The sequence below is a fragment of the Mustelus asterias genome, chromosome 10, assembly GCF_964213995.1.
Source record: "Mustelus asterias chromosome 10, sMusAst1.hap1.1, whole genome shotgun sequence".
NCBI classification, from domain to species: domain Eukaryota; kingdom Metazoa; phylum Chordata; class Chondrichthyes; order Carcharhiniformes; family Triakidae; genus Mustelus; species Mustelus asterias.
In genome coordinates, this window is record NC_135810.1 from 14,972,438 (window position 1) to 14,995,205 (window position 22,768).

A 22,768-nucleotide genomic window follows, 5' to 3' on the forward strand; every position below is an offset into this window, starting at 1 on the left:
TTCCTCCATCATCTGTCAACATTAGTATCCTCACTCATCTCAGAGGGAGCTATCACACCCCCTGCATTCCTAACCATCTCTAAGTGAACTGTGTTGTTTTTTTAATGATGTGGAGATGCCGGTGTTGGACTGGGGTAAACACAGTAAGAAACCTCACAACACCAGGTTAAAATCCAACAGGTTTATTTTGCTACCAAAGCTAGTGGATTTTGCTACCAAATAAACCTGTTGGACTTTAACCTGGTGTTGTGAGACTTCTTACTGTGTTTACCCCAGTCCAACACCGGCATCTCCACATCATGACTACCATCGACACCGCAAACTGCCGGCTCCAAGTGGAGAGGATCTCCAAGAAGATCACGCATATCAATGTGGCTTTTGCTACCAAATAAACTTGTTTTTTTAAGCCAAATACTGCTTTCCCTTAAAAGCTCATTATCTATTCTTTAAATCATAGAATCCCTACGGTGCAGAAGGAGGCCATTCAGCCCATCGAGTCTGCACTGATCACAATCCCACCCAGGCCCTATCCCCATAACCCTACTTATTTACCCTACTAACCCCTTGACACTAAGAGGCAATTTAGCATGGCCAATCAACCTAACCCGCACATCTTTGGAGTGTGGGAGGAAACCGGAGCACCCAGAGGAAACCCACACAGACATGAGGAGAACGTGCAAACTCCACACAGACAGTGACCCAAGGCGGGAATCGAACCTGGGGCCCTGGCGCTGTGAGGCAGCAGTGCTAACCATTGTGCCACCATGCCACCTTTACATAAAGACCAAGATCATCAAATACTTAAAAATAAAAGTTCCCATTTCTATTCAAGCCAAAAAGAACTTGCACGTGTACTGCAGTTTTAAAATGCAAACAAGGAGCTTGTCTTGTATCTTGTAAGGGGGGTGGGAGTCAATGTCAAGGTTCCTCCAAATTTGGGAGCAGAGTTCAGGGTTGGATGAATTGAATGGACTCGAGCTTTGCAGATCTGTTGCTGAAATATTCTGAAGCTCTGAGATGTTGAACCCATTGATGGTAGACCCTGGAGCTCATGTCTTGTGATTACCAACCTCCTGAATTCCTGAACTCAGCTGATACTATGGGACCCATGGAGAGGAAATATGTAGCCAAGAAAAGGGAAACTTGTCACTCTAGCCTATTACTATGAAAGTCCTGCAACCCCAGGTATGGGGAACGTGATAGTTGAAGGTGTAGAACTACTTGCTGGGGGTGAGACTGTCGCGAAGGGAAATGAATACCTCCTTTTTAAATCACCACACTCTTACAATGGGCTGCTTTATTTTTGCTTTCTCTTTTGAACAGCAACAATGAGGACTGGGACAATGACAACTCTTACACCACCACAAGCACAAAAACAACCTTTGATCCAAACTCAAGAACCTCCAGGTATTGCACAATCCAGCCAAGGTAGTCATATCAAACAATATCCAATGTAGCCAATCTTGATTTTTTAAAAATTAATTTAGCTCAGTTGTTAAGAACACATGATGGGGAAACATTTTTCTCCATAATTTTCTGTATAATTTGGCTTCAATGAAAATAAGAATTGGACAGGCTGTTAATTGACTGTCCCCTCTTTTATCAAAATGCACAAAGTAAAAGAAAAACCTTTGTTCCCTTTCTAAATGTTTCTCTCCTCCTCTAAAGGCGTTGACTTTTAATGAAATGTGATATCTGGAGATCTTGTGGTGCATTGGTAGTGTCCCTGCTTGTGGCCCAGAAGCTCTGGGTTCAAGTCCCACTCCAGGAAGATCCGAGCCTATAGATTCTTCCAATATGCCTGATGGCAGGTGGTAAGAGTGGGAGAGTTTCCTGGTCAGCCAGACTGCAGAACGTAATGGCAAACCGCTGCAATACCATGCCAAGAATAATCATGGACCAATCCAATGGAAATCCATGGTCACCATCGTCCTCTTTAGGGCATGGACGAGGAATATGATTTCTTGGGCATCAGCATTGATTCAATTCTTGATTTGGAGGATTATTTTCTGAGTTGATGAGTCTATTTGTTGTTTGTTAGCAGGAGGTTGGTCATGCAGAGGGCTTCAAAACCAAACCCAACACTGTCCTCAAAACATGCCCATTCATGTCCACTGTTCAACAGAAGTCACTGGTTAATACTGTAGAGTAGGATCCAATTCAGGTTACAAACTCTGGATGACCTTTCCTGTCCCTATTGCCAAGGCACTGTGTCAATTTTAGCCTTTGGCTGCTCCCCTAGCTGAGATTTTGCGATTATCTTTCAAGTTATCTATTGGGCGGCACGGTAGCACAGTGGTTAGCACTTCTGCTTCACAGCTCCAGAGACCTGGGTTTGATTCCCGGTTTGGGTCACTGTCTGTGTGGAGTTTGCACATTCTCCTCGTGTCTGCGTGGGTTTCCTCCGGGTGCTCCGGTTTCCTCCCACGGTCCAAAGATGTGCGGGTTAGGTTGATTGGCCATGCTAAAATTGCCCCTTAGTGTCCTGGGATGCGTAGATTAGAGGGATTAGTGAGTAAAATATGTAGGGATATGGGGGTAGGGCCTGGGTGGGATCGTGGTCGGTGCAGACTCGATGGGCCGAATGGCCTCTTTCTGTACTGTAGGGTTTCTATGATTTCTATGAAGTTAGTCTTCTCCATGAGCTGTGGTGGGAAAATCAAATAAATATGACCTAAAAAAAAGTATTTCAATTGCCCTGAGCATTATAAAAAATTTGTCCTTAGGCCTTATTTAAATAATTGCGGCTAGCAACTGGAACCTCTCACCCCTACAGACAAGCTCGCCCAATGAAGGAATCAAATTTTGGCCAGATATCATAAGCAGTAGTTGTAAGGCTACGAACACCAGTGGCTACCAGCTTGGACCCTGCTGGAGTTCGCAAGGCCAATCAAGGGGCAGATATTTTATAGCAGACATGTGGGAGCAATTTAGCATGGCCAATCAACCTAACATGCACATTTTTACTCTGAGGCTATCAGGGAAGCAGCAGGAGACTCTTTAGTAGTGCTGAATGGAGAATTCTAAAAAGTTGTATTCTTATAATTTATGCTACACTGTTTGAGTTGCACCTTGTCTCCTTTTAACAGAAAAAGTGGAGACTGGGAGAATGTCGAATCTACCACCACTACAATCACAAAATCATCTCCTGATTCCATTCTGAGAAGCACCAGGTATTGTCTTGCACTGCAAAGCATTTGTTACAATTCCATTCGCTATTCAATGGATGTCTCAAGTAGGTTGAATCCTACCACTTTCATGGCGGAAGAACAGTGCCAAAATGAGCATGGTCAAATGAGCAGAAATCTCTATATGATCAGGGCTCAAGGAAAGTGAGGGGCTTCTGCAATATTTTGTTTTTTTTTATGCTGGAAGATTAAACATTTGAAGCCCAGCAAAAAAAAGATCTTTCCGGAACAGGCTTAAGAAATTCAATCATGGAGGCCTTTCATTCTTTAAAGTTACTCATTCTGATGCCGTGGAAATGCTTTCAGCGACAAAAGGAACAAAATGGCAGTCTCAGTGAGGAGCAATGAAACAATATGATGGCACAGTGGTTAGCACTGCTGCCTCACAGCTCCTGGGTTCGAATCCCAGCTTGGGTCACTGTCTGTGCGGAGTCTGCACGTTCTCCCTTGTGTCTGTGTGGGTTTCCTCTGGGTGCACCGGTTTCCTCCACAGTCCAAAGATATGCAGGTTAGGTTGACTGGCCATGCTAAATTGCTCCTTGGTGTCCCGGGATGCGTAGGTTAGAGAGATTGGAACAAGCTGCCAAAGGTAGTAGTAAAGGCAGGTACAATTTTGTTTTTTAACAAGTGTTTAGACAGGTACATGGGTAAGATGGTATGGAGAAAGATGGGCCAAATGCGGGAAATTGGGACTAGCTTAGTGGTTAAAAAAAGGGGCAGCATGGACAAGTTGGGTCGAAGGGCCTGTTTCCATGCTATAAACCTCTATGACTCTATTAGCGGGGCAAATATGTGGGGTTATGGGGATAGGGCCTGGGTGGGATTATTGTCGGTGCAGACTCAATGGGCCAAATGGCCTCATTCTGCACTGTAGGGATTCTATGATTCCATGACATCACCATGAAACACCAGAAATATGAGATCGGATCATGCTGAGACTAAAATTTGTTTATAACTGACCTAAATACAGGAAACTCATGTTCCCCAGTCTTTGGGATGGGGGTGGAATGTTGCAATTAAACAGTAGAGCTTTAATGGAATTGGTGCAAAAGACTGTGGGAAAAGCAATGTAAAAAAATGGGTCCAAGTGTCTTTTGCACTGAAAACCAGTGTTTCACAGGATGTACATTGATGCAGGATAAAGTATCAGAAAATGGCAATTAAATTGTATAAACAAAGCTACAGAATAAATCACTCATTGTTTTTTTTTAACCTTAGGTCCACGATCGAGCAAGCTCTTCCCAAAGATGAATCTTCAGCCTATAAGTCACCAACCTCTTACACCAAAACAAGCAGGACCTCCAGGTACTTAATGTGCATCTCTCTCAACATTTCATAGGGGGCCAGCTACAACCAACCCTGTCTTCATTATGGTCTAAAATGAACTAATTAGCATGTGTTTCAAGAACAGCAAGTTAAAGCTTAACTTAAAAAGTGTAAAATCTATATAGAGTTTAGTTGTACTGTAATTTGGTGGTGTTGGCAATTTTCTTTGGCACAAGATAAAGGTGTAGGTTCATTCCAGACCTGGCCAGCTCCATTGTCACAATTTTCATGGAGTTTGGCCAACTGGAACACTCATGGTTCATGACCCCTCGAAAGAGTCACACACCACCGTTTAGATTCAAGCAAGTTTAAAAGATTTTTATCCATGTCCCTTCTATACCTCCATGGACTCCATGTCACAATCACGCCAACTCCATGCCACCTCCAAATCTTTCCTAACCCCTTCACTGCCTCCATGTCATCTCCATGGCATCCATAGCCCACTCATCCAATGTGCACTATGTACCAATGAGCCATTTAACAATGGGAAGTTTTAAAATTCTGAGGAATATAACACTCATTCAGAAATCTGCTTTGAAGAAAACCAATGTTCCTACAACCCTTTAAAATGTCTATCAGATGGACTTTTTTGGGGAATAGAAGCTTTACTTGCTTCATACCTTTTAATCATTAGCCATTGACAAAAGAGATCACAAAAAGAATAATGTATTGTAACTTCATAAAGATGTCAATCAAAGTAAACATTCCGATTCATTTTGTCCAAACTAATGAGCTAAAGCTTTTGTAAATCACATATGGGGGTAATTTTAACCATAATATAATTTTTATTATTCTAACTCTATTATATGCCCTCAGTTAATCTGATATCTTCCATTTCACACAATTGACTGAAGCTAACATTACCCCTCAGACTCTTGGTAAATCCTTTAATAATTCAGATGTGGGATGTGGCGACACTTCATCAGTTTATAGTAAATGTGTTCAGCGAGATGTACACATGCAATTAGCGTGGAAAATCTTCATGGATGCTTATCTGTTTCAGCTCTAATTCACTCAATGAAAAAAGCCCAATTGCAGAACCAGAACAGAAGATTTCTCGGTCATCCTACAAGGAAAACAGGTATTTATATCAATCCCCATCTGCTATTTCTCCTCTTCTCTCTGTGTGCCTTCTCCATTCTGGGCTGTGTAAAGACATAGGTGGGGTGAAGGAGTCGTGCATTACAGTTAATCTTTTCTTGATGAATAAATGTTTTATTCCTTGTTAAAAGTCAGTTGGCAGTCCGGTAACGATGTTAATTTACATCTCTAAACAAAAAATATGTGTTACGGTCAATTGAGCCAGGGTTCCATTCTGGGACCTGACTGGGATTATAACATACCTGTGTATCTTCATACCAATACAGCCCCATCCTTTCTGGTGGATCAGTGGTTTTTGCTGAGTCAGCAGACTGCAGCCGGAGTGGTGAAAACCTCATTGTCCCTGGGATGCAGAAAAATCCTGCGTGTGCCCGATGACCCCTTGATATGTCAGCTTCTTGGGCGGCACGGTAGCACCGTGGTTAGCACTGCTGCCTCACAGCAACAGGGAGCCTAGTTTGATTCCAGCCTTGGGTGACTGTCTGTGTGCAGTTTGCATGTTCTCCCCATGTCTGCATGGGTTTACTTCGGGTGCTCCGGTTTCCTCCCACAGTCCAAAGATGTGTGGGTTAGGTTGATTGGCCATGCTAAATTGCCCCTTGGTGTCAGGGGGATTATCAGGGTAAAAACATGAGGTTACAGTGATGCGGCCAGGGAAAGATGCTCTGTCGGAGAATCGGTACAGACTCGATGGGCTGAATGGCCTCTTTCTGCACTGTAGAGATTCTATGATTCCTGATCAGTTTTACTCTCAGTACCTCTGCACGTAGGAATAATCTTGATGACACTCATTGGTTAGACTCACACATGAAGAATGGCCACTGGATTGCCAATAAGACCCATAAAATGCTTTGTTTCTTGTCAGTTCAACCCACTGTTTTTTTTTCTTACGACATTAGAATCCAACTAATGTCTTAGCAATGGAGGAAAGTGTAAATAGAATTTTGGGCTCATTAATGCTTCAAAATTCTGTTGAAACTCTTTATTCAAAGCTGATACCATGTTCGGCTGGATGTTCTTTCTGTGGAGGTAAATGTTATAATCATTTAATATTGCTGATGAGGTGCTTCACAAAATGGGTATCTACATTTTGGGTATCTACATCTTAGAGATTACTTGACATCGGTCATCATTTCACCAGTACTGGTGTTAAGATCACTTAAGTATATCGAGGAATGTGTGGTGCACAAAACAACGAGCTTGGGTCCATCCACCTTTCCTAGTGTAGACTGAAGTTCTGTATGCCTGTATGGTTTTGCTAATGTGAAGATACACAGGTAATGTTATAATCCCATGTGGGCGGCACGGTAGTTAGCACTGCTGCCTCATAGCACCAGGGACCCAGGTTCGATTCCGTCCTTGGTCACTGTCTGTGTGGAGTTTGCACGTTTTCCCTGTGTTTGCGTGTGTTTCCCCCGGATGTTCCAGTTTCCTCTCACAGTCCAAAGATGTGCAGGTTAGGTTGATTGGCCGTGCTAAAATTGATCCTAGTGTCAGGGGGATTAGCAGGGTAAATGTGTGGGGTTATGGGAATAGGGCCTGGGTAGGATTGTGGTCGGTACAGACTCGATGGGTTGAATGGCCTCCTTTTGTACTGTAGGGATCCTATGATCTATGATCCCAGCTGAAGTTAATCCTGGACAGTCAGGTCCCAGGATGGAATCCTGGCTCAGTTGACTGTAACTTATATTTTTTGTTTAGAGATGTAGATTAACATAGTTACCGATCTGCCAACTGACTTTTAACAAGCAATAAAACATTTATTCATCAAGAAAAGCTTGACTGTTATGCACTACTCCTTCACCCCACCTATATCTTTACACATGTACACAGATTTGAATAGATAACACCAGATATAAAACATATCTTAAATTCTAATGTTCTCAGTAAATACACAGTCCATGTAAGCCCATAAGTGAAATGTGGTCAGACACACCACACTCTGACAGGTGCCACTCAATGCAATTTGTGCAGATCTTTCATCAAAATCCCTCCACCAGAATTCTTAACACACTGAGCCGACTGGTTTCCCTGGAACTCTAACTTCCACACAAGTGTTTCCAAAATCCACTCTCAGAAAACCAAGCCTCAGAATCATTTCGCAAACAAAGCATTCTCTCAGATGCCTTCACCAAGGATCCACTTCCAGGCCTTCAATCCCTCCTTTCTTTATTCCTATGCTTTGGATTACCATGTGCTTTCAAGCTTCCACACAATCTCTCAGGTACCCAATCATACCAATGGAACACTCCTGCTTCACAGGCTGCATTAAGATATCACCACACTTTTGATTTACCTCAGATGCCTGGCTTTTTATTTTAAATCTGGGTCTTGCAGCTGTCTCTTCAACTCAGAGCAATTCCTTTGCTTTTTACTTTAACTTCACCCAACAGGACCTTGTTCAGCTTCTTTGTTCCTTTATCTTAACTGTCTTCCTGAGACATCTTTTGTCCCAACTCACTGGTTTTTGGATTTTCCTTTGTTCTTTCGGGAAGTTTGATTTTTGCAGCTCCCCTGTCCTGTCCCAGCTCTTTCTGGGTCCAGCTTAAAATTAAACTCAAAACTTCTTTCTAACATAGGGTGCCTTCTGGTTCCTAAGCAACAACCTAGTTTTTCTTTAAATCTTATTTTTTTCACATCGTAAACTATCTATTCACAATGCAGGCAATGTTTAGAATCATAGAATCATCATAGAATCCCTACACTACAGAAAGAGGCCATTCGGTCCATTCAGTCTGCACCAACCACAATCCCACCCAGGCCCTATCCCCATAACCCCACATATTTATCCTGATAGTCCCCCTGACACTAAGGTGCAATTTAGCATGGCCAATCAACCTAACCTGCACATCTTTGGACTGTGGGAGAAAACCGGAGTACCCAGAGGAAACCCACGCAGACACGGGGAGAATATGCAAATTCCACACACACATTCACCTGAGGCCGGAATTGAACTCGGATCCCTGGCGCTGTAAGGCAGCAATACTAACCACTGTGCCACCATGCCACCTCACGTTTAAAGTGACCAAGTCCTACAAACATGCAGCACCTTGGTTTAACATGAAACTAACTAAAGTTTAACCCTTTCTTACACATAAACGCAAAATTAAACTTGCTTAAAGCTATACCTCGTTTCTCATACTCACAAATACAAATGTAGATGATTTAAAGCTACTTCTGTTTTCTGGCAGTAAGCGGCACCAAAACTGACAAATAAACAATAAATGGTGGAAAGAAAGCAGCACGTAGAAGTGATGAATGTCAAACAAAATAGCTGAATGGTTGATGTTAAAGATGCAACGTTCATACTGTAACAATTCCATTGACTACATTGCAGGAAGACTGTGTTATACTTACTTCACTCAGGTTGTTAAGCACACAAGGCAAAACCCAAATAGTTCTGTGGAGGGAGGGATGGAAGTTGGCATCCTATTGCAATGGCTGACTTGTACCATGATACACTTTGATTTCTATGCATAACCGTGTCTGAAGATTTGTCGAGGTAAAATTACCAATTGTGTTATCAGCTGAGTGATAAGCAGATAAATATTAATGAGGTGAATCTGGTCTGATATGTTGAAAACATTAAAGACAAAGAAAAATATGCGAATATGAAAGGGAATACTGAGCAGAATATGTTTTACTGAGACACAACAAATTATCAATTATGTTTATATCGCAGCCTTCCAACTAAGCAAATTGCTGATGCTGATGAACCACCATCCTACCAAGCACCGAGTTATACTCAGCAGAAGAATAGGAATTCCAGGTACTCCCTTTGTTGGGAATTCTTTACGCCTTAAGCATCTAACTACTTTAGAATCTGAGATGCCTACACTTCATTTCTGATCAAAAAGCCAAATACGTTAAAACGTCCTTGCAATGCCCCACAGAGTGGAAGCTTGACAAAGAGCGGCAACTGGCCATTCCGAATGGAGTTTGTAGTAGGATTTAATGACACAGAGGAATTTATCGCAAATTAAAAGTGCCATGTTGATATTTCTCATCTAAAATGTGTTTCTAAAATGACATTTAACGCTGCCATATTTCTTGGTGAAGTTTTTTTGCCAATGTGTCTGCTCAGAATTTCTTTAGTACCAATTTCTCCCTCAACCCCATCCCCCTCTCTGAACCTTGCAATACCTCCCATCTCACCCCCAAGACTCTCAGTCCTTCAATTGCCGCAAGGGCACTAGCAACGGCCCATTTTTTCTGCCTTCGCATTGGCATCCCCCCCCCCCCTCTCAGCACTAACATGATGGCAATGAGTTAAAGGGCCCAATATTTGGGATTTCTCCAATCACTCCATTCTGGTGCAGCCTTCCAGGTTTCTTGGCCACTAAACTCTCTTGGAGATGGAGATAATTCTAGACAATTGATAATAGATGGTTGTGTGCATTCAGGAGGTCAGAGTCAGAGGAATGGAAATTCCTTACAACTGGATCTTGTTGCACCTGTTTTTGGGTGTTCAAGGTCCCGATTTCTCAGGCCAATGCCCACTGTCCCAAACAAAACCCTAGAAAATATCCGATCTAAAATTGAACCAGGGCATTTCACATGTCTGGCTCCTCTCAGGACTCTACAGCCTTTGCAAATAAAGGAGTGAGCCACCAATTGCCCCAACAGTTGGGCGGCACAGTGACACTGTGGTTAGCACTGCTGCCTCACAGCGCCAGGTACCTGGGTTCAATTCCTGGTTTGGGTCACTGTCTGTGTGGAGTTTGTAAATTCTCCCCATGTCAGCATGGGTTTCCTCCGGGTGCTCCGGTTTCCTCCCACAGACCAAAGATGTGTGGGTTAGGTGAATTGGCCATGCCAAATTGCCCATTAGTGTCAGGGGACTAGTTAGGGTAAATACATGGGGTTATGGGAATAGGGCCTGGGTGGGATTGTGGTCGGTGCAGACTCGATGGGCTGAATGGCCTCCTTCTGCACTGTAGGATTCTATGTTAACTTCTCTAACTGTCACCAGCCACCGCAATCCCCCCACCCCTCACTCATAATCCCATCCTCTACGTCTGCCCCTCCATCATCTACCCACCTACCTTCTAACATTTTGGCTGCTGCTGAGGGAAGCAACCTCTAGCAGCTGAATTTCTAACAAGACCAAAGGCCTGGTTTTGTACTAACCTTGTCTTTCTTGATGGGGATATGTGCTGCCTGCAAGGTGCCAGATGTAGGTCCAAAAATCGGCTCGTGAAAAAGAAATATAGATCTTAAAAGATAATCACACAATAACTAATGCAATTCACTGTTTTTTTCTGTAGCTCATCTCTTTCAGATGGCAAGATTCCCGCAAAAGTGATCAGTTTAACTACTGCCTTCACCAGCGCTGAACAGTAAGAAAGAAAATCATTATTATTGAACACTTCGATTTTGTACCATCGAGACTTTGCCCGATTTATTGACGTGCTTGTTCAATGTTCTGACCTACTTCTCTATTGCTGATAAGAATATAATTTATGGTCCAGTGCACAATCACATGTAAATGAAGGTTGTCTGAGTTTAACTCATTGGAACGAAAGTTTCATGGGGCACTTCAGATTTTAAAGGCTTTCTTCCGGCCAATAGATGCAAAAGCACCAACCATCCCTTTCGAAAAGGTCATGAAACAAGGGTGAAGCAGACTTAGTCTGGATTTTGAGCCCCCTGCATACCTGTTCCCCAGTTCCAACCTGCCTGGGCCATTTTCCCAGAAGGAATTGAGGAGATGGTGGGACTGGGATTTTCCAGTTAATCTCTAGGTTCCCAGAGATGGTGGAGGCCAGTTTTTCTGCTGGAAGATGGCAGACTGGAGGCCAACACTCCCGGCAGGCTTAGAGGTTCCTATATCTGCCCGGATACATGCCGCCCGATAGAAGGGTTTCCCCAACATCATTTTTTATTTCAAAGTTTTAAAAGTTGGAGAGAGGATGTCTTGGTAACTTGCTGTTCCTTCCAAGCTGGAAGGTCTCTTGGCCATCCAGCCCAACCAGAAAACAACATGTGACCATTTGGTTCTCCAGGGAAGGTCACATTGATTCACAGCTTCCCACACAATACGGGTTTCTGATCCACACCTAATGGCAGGGTTCTGAGGCCCACTGGAAAAATCCAGCCCCAAGATGTTTCCATCTGATTAGTCATCAACATGGATTTCAGGCAGGAAGGAACAGAATTTATGTCCCCTTACCCCTTCTGCCCCCAAATCCTCGCTCCCTGGCCAAGCATGTACCCTGGTGCTGCCCTCCCAGATCCACGATAGCTGTGAGAATCCTAATTTATACTATTTTGTGCTTGTTTAGATAATACCTGGAATACAGCTTCCGAGCACGTGGAATTATTTTTTGTTAAAATTATTGGTTAAATTGCAGTGATTGGTACTTTGGGCTGGATTCTTGCGGAGTCATGAGGTCTCTGGAGCCATTTAAAAAAGATTGGCAAGACCCGATTCCAGGAGTCCTGTCTCCTTCTCGCACTGTCAATTTTCACTGGTGCAGGATAAGTGTGTGGATAATGACCCCAGTACCTTTACATCTCAGCTGGACTTCCCCATTGTGGAGGGAGGCATCTCCAAGCACCCACCCCTCTCGGGAATTTTAGTAGTCGGGCAGCTTCTCCATGACTGATGGTTTATAGACCTCAGAGGACTTATAAACCATAGTCTAGATTTGGGGAACTTTTGAGAGCTAACTTCAAAAGCCTTACCTATGCTTGTTCCATGCCAACTAATGGTGCCACCCAACAGCTCCTCACTATAGCTGCTTAGCTGAGGTGCTCAGACTCTTAAAAGGATTAGGTAAGTAGAGTTTGTTTCCACTGCCTAAGGAAATTAATAACTTGATTGACATCTTTATGTGGTTATAAAACGTTATGTGTCTTGTGGTCTCTTTTGTCAATGTCGTAATGCTTATTTGCACATGATTAAGAGATGTTAAGTTTGTTATTGATACTTAAATGGATACTTAAATGGATTTTTTTACACTGTTATAGGGTTATAGATTTATGATTTGGTGGTATTTTTAACCATTTTCATACATGTCATTGTCACTATAGACTTCATTGATTTGATACATAATGTATACTGGGTTGATGGCATGAAAGGACCGTAAGTTGGCATGGACAGTATGAGAGGCCATTGGGGGTCGGTGGAGTCTTAAGTTGGTATTGATTTGGGATGGGGGTGATAAGTGGACATTGGGAGTGACATGAGTTGGCATGGATGCATGAAGGTGGCATAGGAAATAGGTGGGGGGTGGGATGATGGAATGTAACAGGTTAGGGTTAGACAGCCTAAAATGTAACCAAATAACTGGGATGAAGCACCAGAAAACCGAATCAGGCCTTGTAATCAAACTGCCTCGGCCAGTGGCTGCCTTTGCTCTGCTTCCCGGGGGAGAGGGCCTGAATCCATCCCGCCCTCTGTCCCCAGAGCAAAGGTCACGCCATCTGGGGCACTTTCTGCTGAGGTAAGTGTGGCGAGTCGGGAAATTTCCTGGCTTGAGTTACTGGCCTCGGTGGCGAAAATTCAACCCTTTGCCATCATCAGGTGGATAAATTTGTCTTCAGTTTTCCGGATTTTGTTTTTACTTCTTTCTTCTTTGACTGCCTGCAATGATGCTTGTGACTGACATGGCTGGCATATGATATATACCAGTGCTGCTCTCTGATCAGAGAAGTCAGGGACCCCCGAAGCAGGATTATCCCACCCCATAGTTATTTTTTCCCTTTGTTCTTTGGTTGGCAAATGTGGCAGTCTCTGCTTTGCACTTGCAGCTCAGACAGGGGACTGTCTGAAGTAAGATTCAAATCTGTACCCAGCATGTGGCAATGGCAAATGCACGGTGCCTATCTGTGCCAGTTTCATTCTCAGCCACATTTCACAAAACGATTTGCGGTTTGTAAATTTTTCACCCTAGACTACAAAATGTGTCTCCACACGGGATAGCAAATGCGATCAGAAAAAGATAAAATTATGCTTCACCTTCACTTTTTTCTCTCCTTGATCTTCTTGTCTTGGAAGCAGGTGAATTGCTTTGAGTATAAGGGCAGGCACCAATGGTGATCTTCCAGTGCCTTGCCAATAACTTTGAAGTCATGTTTGATTGTGCTCGTATTAAACTCTGGTGTTTGGTTTGCAGGAGATCCAAGGATAAAAACCTATGCAGCCATTGCTACAAGCCCATCAATCAGACTCCCAAAATGATCTTGGAGGAACTGAACATTAATTGCCATGCAACGTGCTTTAAGGTACAAGATGGTGTTGTGGAATAATAAAATTGCTTCTTATAGATTCACGTGCTGTCATAGCTAACCCTCACTAACAACTAATGTAATTTTTGAACTTTAACATTGTTTTCAAGCCCAGCACGATGTCACAGTAGTTAACACCGCTGCCTCACAGGGGCCTGGGTTCGATTCCCGGCTTGGGTCACTGTGTGTGCAGAGTCTGCACTTTCAATCCGTGTCTGCGTGTGTTTCCAAGTGCTCCAGTTTCCTCCCACAGTCTGAAAGACGTGCTGGTTAGGTGTATTGGCCATGCTAAATTCTCCCTCTGTGTACCCGAACAGATGGCGGAGTGTGGCGACTAGGGGATTTTACAGTAGCTTCATTGCAGTGTTAATGTAAGCCTACTTGTGACACTAATAAATAAACTTAAACTTATTTGCCAAGTAGTGCACAGCAATATGATGAGATGTGCTCACCTTTTCCCAGTCACTCCATTGGGAAAATGAAGGATATCTACTCAGGATTAATCAATCCCTCCTTCAAAACTTGGTCACTATCGAGAAACCACCATGTGTAGCGCCACAGACTCACATGTGAAGTATAACATTTTGCATAATTTTGACTTTGGGCTCACAGTATATCACAAGAGGCAGAATTTGATCCAAAGTCAAAATTAACCCCTTTATGTCTGTTTAACCATCTGCATCAGGATTGTTCCACGTTCTTGCATGGAGTGGGGGGGCAAGGGGATGGGGGGGATCACACTTCCATTTTTTTCTCATTCAAGGGGCCAATGAGCAGATTTTGGAAAAATATGAACATAGGAAGATACAGGATTTTTAAAAAAAAGTTGACTATAAGGAAATGAAACAACTTGCTGAGCAAAAGTAAAGAAACATTAAAGCAATGAATTGATAATTTAAAGAAAAGAATAATGAATAAAAATGACCATTAAAGTAAGACGGTGTGTGTGTGGCACCCCCAATCTCAGGCCACAGTCTGGGCTGTGAGTTAGATACGCCTGATCTACATGAAACAGTTGCAAGTCAAGCGTACATCTGTCATTCCACAGGCATTAAACTGCAGGCATGATTTTGACAAAAGTGTTTCCCTGAAGAGAAAACAAGCCAGGGATTTCCTGACTGTTCTTCCTCACTTTGATATCTAATCACTTCCCAATAGACTGAGTTTGGGGAATTACAAGCATTTGCCAATCTGTAAATTCTCTTCCCAATTGTTAACCAATAATTGACATCAAGTTTATTTTTATTTTTTGATGCATCATCAGCAAGGCCAACCTTTGTTGTCCATCCATAAGTGGCCTTGAACTGATTGGCTTGCTAGGCTGTTTCAAAAAAATAATCGAATCGTAGAATACCTACAGTGCAGAAGGAGGCCATTCAGCCCATCGAGTCTGCACCGGCCACAATCTCACCCAGGCCCTATTCCTGCAATCCCACATATTTGCCCTGCTAATCTCCTGACACTAAGGGGCAATTTAGCATGACCAATCAACCCAACCCGCTCATCTTTGGAGTGTGGGAGGAAATTGGAGTACTCGGAGGAAACCCACGCAGACACGGGAAGAATGTGCAAACTCCACACAGACAGTGACCCAAGCCAGGAATTGAACCCGGATCCCTGGTGCTGTGAGGCAACAGTGCTAACCACTGTGCCACCGTGCCGCCCCATGCGGTGTTATGATGATGTGATATGTGCATGCAGAATATTAATATTTAATTTCATCGGCTGGTCAGATACACATTAAACTATTTTAACGAAGTTTTGCCAAGCAAGGCACTAATGTTTAAAATGGCTGTAGAAATCATCTGACTTATAGATTGGTCAATTCTGTAAATGTCTGAATGTGGATTTGCCAGGAGATATGGCAGTTATCCTGATGGACTTTACTCTGTCCATCTGCATTCTCTCCGAAACAGAAGGAAATGGGACATTATACTTTTTGACTACAGAAACTGCCAGGAACAATGAGAGATTAGCAAAGCTTTAATGCAAGAAGGATGTTTAGGATCCCTATCTGCTATAATCACATCCTGCTTAGTTGAGACACTGATCTTTAGTTATCACAATGCCTGACAGGATGCAAGACATTCACCTTCTCATTAGTTGGAGGCCACTATTAATCTGTAGATCTTCTAAAACAGGTAAGAGAAATCCCACTGCCAGGGCGAACAATGACTGTGCGGTGAAGGCCAATCACATGATATAGAAGCCATCTTAGATATGTAGAGATAGAAGAAACATTTGGTGCGCAAAAGACAGGCAAAAGAAGAAGTCTGCATAATGGACAAGTAACACCATCGCTCTCCCTGCTGTTCTCAAGTTCAAGACCATTTCCCTGTTACATTTTGAAATTAATCTCAATTGAACCAAACTTTGCCTGATTATTTCATGCTGGTGTCAAATGCCAGAAAAGTTCTGAAGGAGATGTTGACTGGTATCAACTACATTTGGAAATACCAAATGTAGTTGAGGCCAAAACATTGTTTGATTTCAAGAAGAAATTAGACATAGCTCTTGGGGCTAATGGGATCAAGGGATATTAGAGGAAGGGGGGGAATCAAGATATTGAATTTGATGATTGGCCATGATCAAGATGAATGGCGGGGCAGGCTCGAAGGGCCAAATGGCCTTCTCCTGCTTCTAGTTTCTATGTTTCGATGTCAAAATTCCAAACATCCCAGGTAAAAAAATAGTTAGACTTTTGAAGGAATGCCTCAACCATAAACAACAGTGAAGGACTCATACAGCAAACTCTCTACTTTTTTGCTTTTCATCGCTGAATCTTAATTTGACCAAAAGTTACCCTCCTTTATATATGACTTATAATTTTGCATGGTAAGTGCAGCAGATTACTTTCCATCAAGGACACTGGTGAACCAGGTGGGCTTTTACGACAATCGATGATTGTTTCATAGTTACTATTGCTGAAACTACTTTTCAATTCTAGATTGTAATATAATATAAATTGGAACCCATGTTCCCAGAGTATTAACATGGGTCTCTACATTCCAATTGGTTCACTAGAGCTTTGCTGTATTAAGGTACGCACCGGAAATAATGGCCGGAATTTTCCGGTTCATGCCAGTGGGATTCTCTGGTCCCGCTGCAGGGAACGGAGGTTCAGATGAGCATCAAATTATCCGTCCTCGCTTACTGCGGCAGCAAAGTGTGAACGGCCAGAAAATTCCAGCTGTTATCATTGATCTAGCGTAGAAAACAAAGAGAGAAGAAGCAGCCATGGAAGACACCATTAATAAAGCTCTGTTCATTTTTAACCACAAGATCATAAAATATAGGAACAGAATTAGGCCATTTGGCCCATCAAGTCTGCTCTGCCATTCGACCGTGGCTAATATGTTTCTCAAATTTCATTCTCCCACCTTTTCCCCGTAGCCTTTGATCCTTACCAATCAGGAACCTATCTATCTCTGTCTTAAATACACTGAATGACCAGAACTCCACAGCCTTCTGTGGCAATGAATTCCACAGATTCATCACCCTCTGGCTGAAGAAATTCCTCCTCATCACGGTTCTAAAGAGTCGTCCCTCTACTCTGAGAATGTGCCCTCGGATCCCAGTCTCTCCTACTAATGGAAAACTCTTCCCCGCATCCACTTTATCCAGGCTTTTCACTATTCTGTAAGTTTCAATCAGATCCCCCTCATCCTTCTAAACTCAAACCAATGTCTGTTCCACATATCATGTTTCCAATACACAAGAGAAAAGGCTGTAGACTATTCCACCATTGCAGCTTAAGATCAGAACCATACTTTGACCAGCATGGGATATGACTGACATAATGGGAGATCATTTATAGCATCATAGAGTCATAGAGGTTTACAGCAGGGAAACAGGCCCTTCAGCCCAACTTGTCCATGCCGCCCAGTTTTACCACTAAGCTAGTCCCAATTGTCCCATTTGGCCCACATCCCTCTATACCCATCTTACCCATGTAACTGTCTAAATGCGTTTTAAAAGACAAAATTGTACCTGTCTCTACTACTGCCTCTGTCAGCTCGTTCCAGACACTCACCACCCTCTGAGTGAAAAAAGTGCCCCTCTGGACCCTTTTGTAAATCTTCCCTCTCACCTTCAACCTCTGCCCTCTAGTTTTAGACTCCCCTACCTTTGGGAAAAGATATTGACTATCTAGCTGATCTATGCCCCTCATTATTTCATCGACTTCTATAAGATCACCTCTCAGCCTCCTACGCTCCAGGGAAAAAAGCCCCAGTCTATCCAGCCTCTCCTTATAACTCAAACCATCAAGTCCTGGTAGCATCCTAGTAAATCTTTCCTGCACTCTTTCTAGTTTAATACTATCCTTTAGTTCCAATTTGAAGAAGTGCGCTCATATTTAATTTGCTCTTGCTGCAATAGTTCATTGATTGCAAAGGAGTGTTCTCTGGTTCACAGAATAATTAGAATTACGTTTTATTTTACTGCAGTGTCAAGTTTGCAACTCTTCTCTCGAAAATCTGAGTGCTGGCGACAGCTTCTGGGTTCACCACCGTACCGTACACTGCGAGCCCTGCTACGATAAAGTAAAGAGTAAGTGGCAGAGTTAACTTTGCTTCATAAAATATTAAATCTTGCTCTTTTAATCATTGAAATCTCAGTAAAAGCTCCAGCTGTTGTGGAACAGTCCGTAGAAGCTATCGCAAATCACAAGAAAGCAAATGTTACATCGGAACATTCAGCCCATCCAGAAAATCCCCTGCCCTTTGTCAACTTGTATTTATCCAGTGCATTTTTCAATGCAGGGATGTCCAAATTAATTTTTATTCAATGCTTGAAGAAGCCAATTTCTCCACGGCAAGCCCCCACAAACAGCAATGAGATGCTGGCCCGGCAAAATCTTTTTCTGATGGTGTTGGAGGGATAAATTGAAAACCAGCACACCAAGAACAACATCTTTGTTCTTCTTCAAAACAGTAAGAAGTCTCACAATACCAGGTTAAAGTCCAACAGGTTTATTTGGTAACATGAGATTTCGGAGCACTGCTCCTTCATCAGGTGAGTGGAAGTTGGGTTCTCAAACAGGGCATATATAGACACAGACTCAATTGCAAGATAATGGTTGGAATGCGAGTCTTTACAGGTAATTACGTCTTTACAGGTACAGACAATGCGAGTGGAGAGAGGGATAATGACAGGTTAAAGACGTGTGAATTGTCTCAAGCCAGAACAGCTAGTGGGATTTTGCAAGCCCAGACAAGTTGTGGGGGTTACAGATAGTGTGACATGAACCCAAGATCCCGGTTGAGGCTGTCCTCATGTGTGCGGAGCTTGGCTATCAGTTTCTGCTCAGCGATTCTGTGTTGTCGTGTGTCGTGAAGGCCGCCTTGGAGAACGCTTTCCCGAAGATTAGAGGCCGAATGCCCATGACCGCTGAAGTGTTCCCCAACAGGAAGAGAACACTCCTGCCTGGTGATTGTCGAGTGGTGTTCATTCGTCCGTTGTCATAGCGTCTGCGTGGTCTCCCCAATGTACCATGCCTCGGGACATCCTTTCCTGCAGCGGATCAGGTAGACATCATTGGCCGAGTCGCAAGAGTATGTACCGTGTACCTGGTGGATGGTGTTCCCACTTGAGATGATGGCATCTGTGTCGATGATCCAGCACGTCTTGCAGAAGTTGCTGTGTCAGGGTTGTGTGGTATCGTGGTCACTGTTCTGCTGAAGGCTGGGTAGTTTGCAGCGCACAATGTCTGTTTGAGATTGCGTGGTTGTTTAAAGGCAAGCAGTGGGGGTGTGGGGATGGCCTTGGCGAGATGTTCGTCTTCATCGATGACATGTTGAAGGCTCCGGAGAAGATGTCGTAGCTTCTCTGCTCCGGGAAAGTACTGGACGACGAAGGGTACTCTGTCCTCCGTGTCCTATGTTTGTCTTCTGATGAGGTCGGCGCGGTTTGTCGCTGTGGCGCGTCGGAACTGTCGATCGATGAGCCGAGCGCCATATTGTGTACTTATGAGGGCATCTTTCAGCGTCTGTAGGTGTCTGTTGCGATCCTCCTCATCTGAACAGATCCTGCGAATACGGAGGGCTTGTCTGTAAAACAGTACAATGGGATCTTTCACGTCTGTTTGAGAGGTTCAAATGGAGCCTCAACATTTGCAACACTACCTCAACACTGCAGCTGTCATTAGTGACCGATTGCTTTGAGGACAGGCATGTTGGGTAGACTAATGGCGGGAGAGCAGGGGGGTTGGGGGGGAGGGATGGGGTGGGCAGGATAGGATTGTAGGAGGTGGAAGACATTGCGATGAAACCTCCGTGGGACACAGCCAACCAAAGTGGCCAACGGCAATAGTTTAATTTAGTTTAATTTATTTATCAGTGTCACAAGTAGGCTTACATTAACATCGCCATGAAGCCACTGTGAAAATCCTCCAGTCGCCACACTCTGGCGCCTGTTCGGGTACACTGAGGGAGAATTTAGTATGGCCAATGCACCTAACCAGCACGTCTTTCAGACTGTGGGAGGAAACTGGAGCACCCGGAGGAAACCCACACAGACGCGGGGAAAACATGCAGACTCTGAACAGACAGTGACCCAAGCCTGGGATCTAATCTGGGTTCCTGGTGCTGTGAGGCAGCAGAGCTAACCACTGTGGCACCGTGCCATCCGGCTAGGCTGTAGGGTTGCCACTTTTACCCACGTCCATAAATCGATGAGGGCACGAATGGAACAAGATCTGGGACATTGACATGAGATCTGAGGGCTGATGTGAACTTTCATCAGAGGTGGAAAACTCGGCCGATTTTCCTGCAATTGGGCAGTCAATCCAAAGAGGCTTGCAGTATGGTTGAACTTCAAACTGACCCTCTGATATTTGGTTTGCTGCTGGCAAAAATTCTTATAAACCTTAATGTTAATAAGGAATGACTTTGCATCCTCAAGTACAGACATGGACGAAAGAAAAATATCAGGCAGAATTCTCCGGCTCCGCTGGTCTAAAAGCCGGAAAGTCACGTCCAACTGTCAATGGGGTTTCACATTGTCCGCAAACGGGAAATTCTCCCATCCCGTCACTGGAATTTTAGCAGGCGCGATGGAAGAATTCCGGCCATCGTGTTTTTTTTCAAGAAAGACTCATATTACGTACGTTCTGAAATTTCTTTCCATTCAATGTTCTGAACGAGGCTTGTGGCTGCCCTAACTGGATTTAAAGTTTAAAGTTTTAACGTTTATTTATTAGTCACAAGTAAGGCTTACGTTAACACTGCAATGAAGTTACTGTGAAATTCCCCTAGTCGCCACAGTCTGGCACCTGTTCAGGTCAACCAGCACGTCTTTCAGAATGTGGGAGAAAACCGGAGCACCCGGAGGAAACCCACGCAGAGACGGGGTGAATGTGCAAACTCCACACAGACAGTGGACCCAAGCTGGGAATCGAACCGGGGTCCCTGGCGCTGTGAAGCAGCGGTGCTAGCCACTGTGCTACCGTGCCGCTCACAACCTGTACACACGATTCTACCTGTACACATAGCCAATACACATTTTTTTAGAGAGAGAATATTAAATCAGCATCTCATTTCAGACTCCTGCTGTGCTGTTATGAATGTCCTTCTTTGTGGGAACGGTTAAAAATTGTTGACAGTATAACAGATTCTATACTAAAGTTATTTGCATCAATCCCATTGTCCTGATTTGAAAAGGAAGAGTTAAATTCTGCCTTCCCCTGCTCAAACTGAGCTAATCCAAATTTCAGAGCAAGTGTGTTAGTTCTCTTGTTTAAAAATATTACAACCCCTCTTAAACATATAGATTTCTTCATGAGCTGGGCCAAAGATGACTCTACATTGCCACACAGACTGTTCTGTATTGTGCCAGGCTCGATTTCTGTGCCAGATGATATTGTTGCAGAGAAAAATAATAGTTGCTGCACATGATACAAAGCTTTCTATTGTTCTCGTGCTATAATACCTTTGCAGCATTGTAGAATAGTAGGCTACAAAGTTTATGGAATAGATCTAAGCCAAAGGCTCCTTCTATGTGTTTTTTTAAACACATTTTATCTGTTGAAAAATATTTTCTCCAAACTCACCCACTAGTGTAGATCTCGACCTTTGCGTGACAATGTAAAACAGGCGAGTGAATTGGTTTTCCATTTTACATCCCTTCCCATCTTCCCTTCCATTAAAGCCAATTTACACAAATATTGGAAGCGATGGTGATTCACCATCACCTGTTTTCTACTATCCTACGGAATCAAGGTCTGCCCCTTTCTTTCCCAGAATCGTGGAATCTTTTGCCATTCTAGCTTTACTTCTCCTAACAATCTTCAAGGTTTTAAATTCAAGCCTGGTGCCAATTAAGCATTACTTACCGATTTTCTTCTCCACTCTTCATCTTTGTTATTCACGCTGGAAACCTCCGGCCGTGCTCGTGGCTGGGGTTCTTCAGTGTTGCTGCAGCGAATGCAGTTTTGGCTGGGTGCCAAATTCTCCATTCTTGCTGCCAGCAGGGCTGGAATGGGCGAGGTTGAAGAATCCTTCCCTTAGTGTATTATGGACCTCGCCAATACACATAGATTTTTTTTACAATTCGCTCAAGGCATGTGGGCATCACTGGCTGGCCCAGCATTTATTGCCCATCCATGAGGGCATTTTAAGAGTCAACCACATTGCTGTGGATCTGGAATCACATGTAGGCCAGACCAGGCAAGGACGGCAGATTTCCTTCCCTAGAGGACATTAGTGAATCAGATGGGTTTTTCCAACAATCAACAATGGTTTCATGGTCATTTCTTAAGAAAAAACAAAAACACATTTCAAGCTACTTGTTTGACAAGTCACCTACTTTGCAGTTATATTTGATCTTCTGGAAATGGTATCAATTTACAAAAGATGTATAGATTATTGGGCCAAATTTTGCAGTGAGTCACTAATTCATTAGTAACTTTGGAAATAAAGATG

General features: G+C 43.4%; 1 protein-coding gene across 10 annotated transcripts in view; it reads left to right on the forward strand.

The window, feature by feature from the left end:
* scel (sciellin) overlaps window positions 1-22,768 on the forward strand; it is a 96,876-nt gene that overhangs the window by 70,161 nt on the left and 3,947 nt on the right. For 9 of the 10 annotated variants that reach the window (XM_078221622.1, XM_078221624.1, XM_078221625.1 and 6 more), the window contains 8 exons: window positions 1,324-1,407; window positions 3,090-3,173; window positions 4,407-4,493; window positions 5,518-5,595; window positions 9,298-9,384; window positions 10,883-10,954; window positions 13,736-13,844; window positions 18,296-18,398. In XM_078221622.1, coding sequence (XP_078077748.1) covers window positions 1,324-1,407; window positions 3,090-3,173; window positions 4,407-4,493; window positions 5,518-5,595; window positions 9,298-9,384; window positions 10,883-10,954; window positions 13,736-13,844; window positions 18,296-18,398 — 704 coding nt within the window. The remainder of the gene's footprint in view (window positions 1-1,323; window positions 1,408-3,089; window positions 3,174-4,406; window positions 4,494-5,517; window positions 5,596-9,297; window positions 9,385-10,882; window positions 10,955-13,735; window positions 13,845-18,295; window positions 18,399-22,768) is intronic. The other variant, XM_078221627.1, reaches the window with a different exon arrangement.